The sequence below is a fragment of the Sinohyriopsis cumingii genome, chromosome 7 (assembly GCF_028554795.1).
Source record: "Sinohyriopsis cumingii isolate HCF-2022 chromosome 7, ASM2855479v2, whole genome shotgun sequence".
NCBI lineage: Eukaryota > Metazoa > Mollusca > Bivalvia > Unionida > Unionidae > Sinohyriopsis > Sinohyriopsis cumingii.
The window spans coordinates 23442575-23450019 of record NC_142967.1 but is presented as its reverse complement, the minus strand read 5'-3'; the positions used below and the strand labels follow the sequence as shown (position 1 = coordinate 23450019).

Genomic DNA, 7445 nt, shown 5'->3' with positions numbered 1-7445 from the left:
ATACCCTGTATCACCCCATCGACATATGTCCAAATTTTAATTTTGTAGAAAACGAAGAGGTATTCCGATTGAGTGCCTCTAACGCATGACGGAGCGTCTTTCCATAATAAAATAAGATGACTCTAATATTGCACCAGAAAGATATATTTTCAAAATAATAATAATACTAATAATAAAAAGTGTTGGGAGTGTTTGTAATACATGTTTTTGTTTCAAAGGTGCGTTCTACAGAAAACATGAAGGCAGCAATTATCGCCCTTGCTTTCCTTGCTGTTGTAAGCGCAACACCACCATGGTATTATGGTAACGTCGGGTACGGTCGGTATCCAGGTGGATACTATGGTGGTTTTTATCCCGGTGGATACTACGGAGGAGCGTATGGGGTTGGACTTGAATACGGCGGATACTTCCCTAGATATTTCGGCGGCTACGCTGGCTACAATCATGGATACAGCGGTGGATACGGCATTGGCCTGCATGGTGGATATGGCGGTGGATACGGTTTGTGGGGAAATGGTGGACACGGTGGCGCTTATGGTTATAGTGGATACTACCGTAAGTGTAGATGAAAACACTCGTATAAAATTGTTAACGGCATATGGTCCGCAATCCAGTGATCACGCCAAGTGTGAGACGAGATATATAAAAAGAGTAAAACTAACATTCAATTTATGTATAAGAGATTTTCGCCAACAAAAACTAGGAACCGAATATTCGCTTTCCTTGGCGTGGCCAGAGGGATCTCTTTCGAGCCGGGATACTTGCTTCTTTTGATGGGGGCGTCTTTTACCTCAAGATACATATTTCTAAAAATCAATTGATAAATATGATTGGAAGTTTTATTGCTATAAATCAGTGCTAGAACATTTTCAAGCTATTTTAGACGCCTGTATTTCTTTATTTTTAAAATCCCAGGTCCCATGCTCCCAGCAACTGAATGGTTGGTTCCTTAGAAAAAAATGTATTGTCAAATTAAAATGTACACTAAATATCTGTCGGCGATGTGTTCGTAACAATATATTTTGAGACAATACTCGTTTTGTGGTAAAATTAGAAAAATACGTAAGAAATCGATTCACAAACAAAGCTAAACTAAGAAACAAAAGCGAAGCAAATTTTAAAAATATCAAGCAAACAAACAACGTCAAAAGCTTAGCTGTAATACATTAAACTGATGACATAAAGTTGGAATATTAACTAACCTTTAACATACATACATACATACATACATACATACATACATACATGGGCTTGTAAATGTATACTGACCTGTTCATAAACGATCCCAATATCAGAATTCAACCAAAGTTTTAGTTGTGTTGCCTGGTATCTTTCCAACTAAATACATTGTTTAATATTTTTCCTCATCTTCAGAATAAAATGTTTATGATACATTAATCTAATCGCTTTTGTTTTGACTATCGATTAGCATTATCATCAACATCTAATGTCGTTTCTTTTTCATGTGTCAATTAACATTATTATCAACAATATTGCTTCTTTTCAGCAATCAGAAAAGGATACTAACATGTCAGAAATCCACAGTCCTCTCAGAGCTTTTGCTGATATAATTTGGTCAGGATTGTGTCCCAGGATTATTTAATATACTAAAGAATCGAGAAGATGCCGAGAAACAATTACTCGGCAGACATGCGCCAGGAGGCTGTCTTCAGACCACTAAAAATCCATCGTTCTAAAGTGCAATGTAGTAATAAATTTGCATGTATGAATACATTCTGTTGAATTATTGTTATTCGAAACTATGACATACTCTCTCTCTCTCTCTCTCTCTCTCTCTCAAATTTAAATGTAATACCGACTTCTAAAAATCCATTGGAATCGCCTTTAAATATCAATTTATTAACGAGTAAAGGACAAGTATACATAGAAAACAACCTAGGATCACTCTTTCCCGAAGGTGGCTCATGACCGATGCAACAGAAGCAATAGTCCGCAAGTCCTCTTCACATTTTACATATCTTGGTTTATAAACACTCCCATGATTGCCCTGCAATTGTATTTTTTCTTATTTACAAGATAGTACAATACCATACTATTTAATACAGTAAAGTTCAATAAAATACAATACATTGGTAAAATGCAAATATAATACAGTACCATACCACACCATGCAATACAGTACCATACGATACAATGCATTGGCACATTACAAATATACTGATATACAATACAATACAGTACATTATTTAAGATGCAGGTTCAAGTCTTGCCATCGGATCAGCCTATGTCAGCTACTTTTTTGTGACTTTGGGCATGACACTACACCGACTGACTTAATGCCAAGTAACCTACTTGTGTTGCGTTGCCGTGAAACGCCGACTCTATCTAAATCGAGTTAACGTTCAGAATGATGGGTTGGTTTTGATTGGACTAAATACTATCTATATAGTTGACAATAGCAGTAAATAAGCTGTATGAATATAGCTATATCTGATCCTATAATAGCGTTAGCTATATCTGATCTGAATAGCAACATCATGCATACTGGCATTTCGACAGAAATAATATCTAAGCATAGCAAGATGTATCCGATACCCAGTTTTCTGTTTGGTAATGTACATTGGAAAGCATATGTGCTTGCCACTGTGTGGATTATGGCCATAAACGGTTGATTCAAAGACCTGAATAGCAGGGAGATATTTATCATCAACTTTGTCACTCTTTTACCATTTACAGTTTCTATAAGCAATACATTTTTACTCTAACTCTAACTTAAAATTAAAAGCTAAACTTTTTGAACTGAGATAGATCGGTCTATCTCTGTCTAGTCTTCACGCATATGTAAGTGCAAAACAAGTTTTGTAAGTGGACTAAGAGCTTTCGGCTCTAAATAAGTGTTGTTTCAACGACAAAATACAAAACACAGACGAGACAATTAGAAAACGCAATATTACATGACTGTTTCTACGAGACGAAAAGCTTGAAACTTTGAATATTTCAACTAATTGGCTTCAACTTGATGCTGATGCTGAAAAATAATTTGTATTGACCTAGTAATCGATGAACCATATCGCCATCTATTTTTTATGTAAATTTCTGTGACCTCTAATTATATCCCTAATGTTTCATTGTTGTTGGCTATTGGTGACTATTAAGCAAATTAAAAACAATTATTTAAATGAAATGTGCCGCCTGCGAAATTTTGATGATTTCATTTGCGCGTTGTTTTTCTTTTCTTGCTCTTATTGCTTTAAACCGCTTGGTTTCAACGTTCTAATGCAGCGAATCCAGTAAGACTCCTATTCCATTCTGGTTTCGGACTTCCAGTTGGGGTTGTGAGCAATTGCAATATGTGTTACATCACTCAATCTGTGGCAACAGGAAGAGTGTTCAGCAACTGGACATCTGTACAACTTTGTCATCCAATCTGATCTGTGATGATTTATCCTTTCGTGTAACTTTTCAGTTGCTCTCTATCATATGTTGACAGGTTTTGCCTCTTTGCAGCCACAGGGGTCAGATTTCTAGATTTGTATATATATATATATATATATATATATATATATATATATATATATATATATATATATATATATATATATATATATATCACCAGTGTGAGTGTTGTCTCTAATTCCAAAAATAATATCTATTTTTATTATTCCCAATTATGTGTATGACAACAATTACCTTTCATTTAATCCGTGGTGCCATAAAAAAACAAATAAATTCTTACTGTACAGTCCCAAAATATATCCCCTATTGTCTCTGCATGCAACATACAAAAAGAACATAGTTCTTTTGAAATAAGGCTGATTCTTTTGTGAAATACATTCGTAGCTAATAGTGTATTAATTCATATACACTGTGGGTTTCTTCACACGCCATTTTGTATACATGTTATAAGGGATATTTAAGTTATAAAAACTTGCACATCTGATGTATTCTTAAATGCATTCCGCAATATGGGTATAACTGAGGTCTAATACCTAGACTTCAACAGTGACAAATAGGAAGTACCAATGAAATTAATGAGCACGAATTGACAGTAAAATGTGTCATTTGAGATTATCACGAAAGTTTTTACTTAAAGCAATATTCATCAAGGCTTTAACCATCGGTTATTTCAGCCTCGCTCCTCGTAAAATTTCGTATTGGAATCGTTCATCAGACGATCATGTTGTTGTGTCTACTCAAAATTTAAGAACAATTTCGTAGTGGTCAAGGCGCTGGATTTTCTATACGTTGAGCCGGGTTCCAGCAAGAATGTTTCAGAGGTGAGCTCTTAAATTGTTTGGTTTCAGAGAATGCTCATGCCGTACACCATGATATGTATGAGATTAAGAATAAAATTCATCCTGCTTCACGCGGTCTCAGTGTTGCGAGTCTAGGCTCTTACAAAAAGTAACAGAAAAAAGTAAGTGAAGACAACAAGCTTTGTGCAATTTAACAAATAATATTTTTCTATAGCATATCATGTGAAAAATGAGATAAAGAACGTACGGTTTTACGAATCAAATCAAAAAATAAACAAAGAATTAAAAAATAGAAGTCCTAGTAATAAAAAGTCCTGAATGAAACTGAGTTCGAATCCCGATGAAATCCAAAATGGAAGACGATGACGTCTGTTGTAATCTGCGGAGTGCTGTTATGTGAACAGCTTCTGGTTGAATCACAGATACTATTATTCCAGTTTTTAATTCAGTATAAATTTCAATAAATACTTTCATCCAAGAATTTCAACTCAAAATGGTCAAAACATATGTTTGGAGCCCGACCGCCAATCCTTTATCATAACATGATTGATAAAACTAACTACAACGCAAAACATATTCCAGGCTGGGGTCAAGTGTTCATCTTTCAATAAGGGTTGGAAGTTTGTTACATGATAATTATAACGTCGTCCAGGTATGGCCTTGACTTTACTTCATAATTCTTACTCTTAGAAAGGATATAAAAAAGGAATACAATTCCTTACCAAAATTGTCACTGATTCTGAATCAAGGTCAGAAACTAGGTACAGTGTTTCTAGTGTTAGTTGTTTATAAAATAAAATAAAAGTTAGGTCAAACAGAACTGAACTGAATTTCAGGAGAATATCAAACCCAGTATATAAAATTATAATACAATAATATGCACTGGAATTAAAATATTTAAAAGTAACAAAAAAAAAAAACAGTTAAATTAAATATACATAACATCAGTTAAGAGTAGACCAGAGTAGACCCCAATATGTCACGCACGAGGGCCAAGTAGGTAGGCATCGCTCACCTGTTTGTAGGATTATCTTGTATATTGTATTAGTTTATTTTAAAAGGCAGATACCCTCTCGTGATGGAGAATAAATTTGCAAATGTATAGGTTCTATATCGCTCAAAATGTCAGCTCAGGCGAAACGATTTATAACATCATACGACCACTAATTTCTTCCCCTAAGAATGACACGTAATACTAATTAAGGTTCAGATTAAGTTACTGCCAAGGAGGACACCCTAAATAAAGAAAGCAACAGATACGAATAAGATTTGAAGTATGAACCAAGTTTCCCATTTCGTACACGTAAGAAAGACAATCGCAAAAGGTGTTTAATGTAACCATTTAAGGAGATATTCAGCCGAAATCCATTTTGGGTACCCACTTGTAAATTGCCCCCTCCCACATTGAAAGAGCTTCCTTCGACTATGCTTGGTGTAACACTCAACACAAAGGGAGTTCTTCATTTCATCATTTTGTTTTCATTTCTTCCATAACCTGACTGGTTACAGGGATTTTCTGGGCTTAGTATAAAAATTGTAAAAGCATCGGAAGTAAAAATGATAGTTATATAAAATGTTATCCAGAATATAAATTTAATGGGGTATATATTGTGATCATGATAATACTTCAAAACAATATTTTATTTATTTCTGTCATTTTACCCTTGCCATAAAAACATGTGAAAGATTGTCTTTAGTGTATATGAATTTGATAATGACAATAAAAGATGATTAATGCTGGAGACAGCTAAACTTTTTATGTCTACGATCTTTCGAAAAGAGTTTTAAAAAAACCACTCTTATTTCAATGAATTAGCAAGCTTTTCAATTATTTGAATTTTATATGGGCAATTAAAAGATGTAATTGGTAATTAGTTCCAAATGATTGAATACTTAACACCCAAGACAACAAGCACAGTACATCCTCCATTAAATTTATATTCTGGATAACATTTTATATAACTATCATTTGTACTTCCGATGAAACCACCTATACTTTTACAATATTTATACTAAGTCCAGAAAATCCCTACGACCAGCCAGGTTACTAAAGAAATGAAAACAAAATGATGAAATAAAGAATTCCCTTTGTGTTGAGTGTTACATCAAGTATGGTCAAAGGAAACTCTTTCAATGTGGGAGGGGGCTAACATACAAGTGGGTATCCAAACAGATTTTGGATGAATTTCTCATTAAATGGTCACATTGAACACCTTTTTCTATTGTGTTTCAATCGGCTATGAAATGGGAAACGGTTCATACTTCAAGTCTGATTCGTATATGTTGCTTTCTTTATTTGAAGTGTCCTCCGTGGCAGTAACTTAACCAGAACCTTAATTACTAGTACGTGTCATTCTTAGATGAAGAAATCTGTGGTCGTATGATGTTATAAGTCGTTTCGCATGAGCTGACATTTTGAGCGATATAGGACTTGTACATTTGCAAATTTGTTCTCCATCACGAGAGGGTATTTACCTTTTAAAATAAACTAATACAATAAACAATATAACCATACAAATAGGAGAGCGATTCTGTCCTACTTCGGCCTCATTCGTGACATACTGTGGTCCACTCTAAGCTGATGTCATGTATATTTAATTTTTTGCTTGTTACTTTTAAATTTTTTAATTCCAATACATGTAATTGTAATATAATTTTATTTACTAGATTTGACATTTTCCAGAAATTCAGTTCAGTTCTGTTTGACCTGACTTTTTTTATTATCATAAACAACTAATAATCTAAACACTGTATCTAGTTTCTGACATTGATTCAGAATCAGCAATAATTTTGGTAAACAACTTTTTTCCTTTTATTAAATATTCTTTCTCAGAGTAAGACCTATAAAGTTAAGTCAAGGTCATACCTGGAGGACGTGATAATTATCATGTAACAAACTCCCAACCCTTCTGGAAAGACGAACTCTTGACCCCCAGCCGGGAATCTGTTTTGCGTTGTAGTTAGTCGTATAAATCGTGTTATGATAAAGGATTGTCAGTCGGGCTCCAAACATGTTTTGATCAGTTTGAGTTGAAATTGTATTTTACTGAATTTTAAATGATTCTTATCTCTGGAAAAACATAAGTGCTTCTATTAAATTCTTGGATAAAAGTATGTATTGAAATTTATACTGAATTCAAAATAGGAATAATATTTTTTCTAATTCAACCAGAAATTGTTTACATAACAACACTTCGCAGATTACAACAGACGTCTTCGTCTTCCATT

General features: G+C 34.0%; 1 protein-coding gene across 1 annotated transcript; it reads left to right on the top strand.

Moving 5' to 3' along the window:
- The first annotated feature begins 222 nt into the window (after positions 1-222).
- On the top strand, positions 223-3050 carry LOC149794879 (uncharacterized). The gene is made up of 2 exons (XM_089963983.1): positions 223-555; positions 1508-3050. Exons 1-2 carry the CDS (start codon positions 237-239, stop codon positions 1525-1527), a joined length of 339 nt encoding a protein of 112 aa, XP_089820109.1. The 5' UTR covers positions 223-236; the 3' UTR covers positions 1528-3050.
- Positions 3051-7445: the final 4395 nt, after the last annotated feature.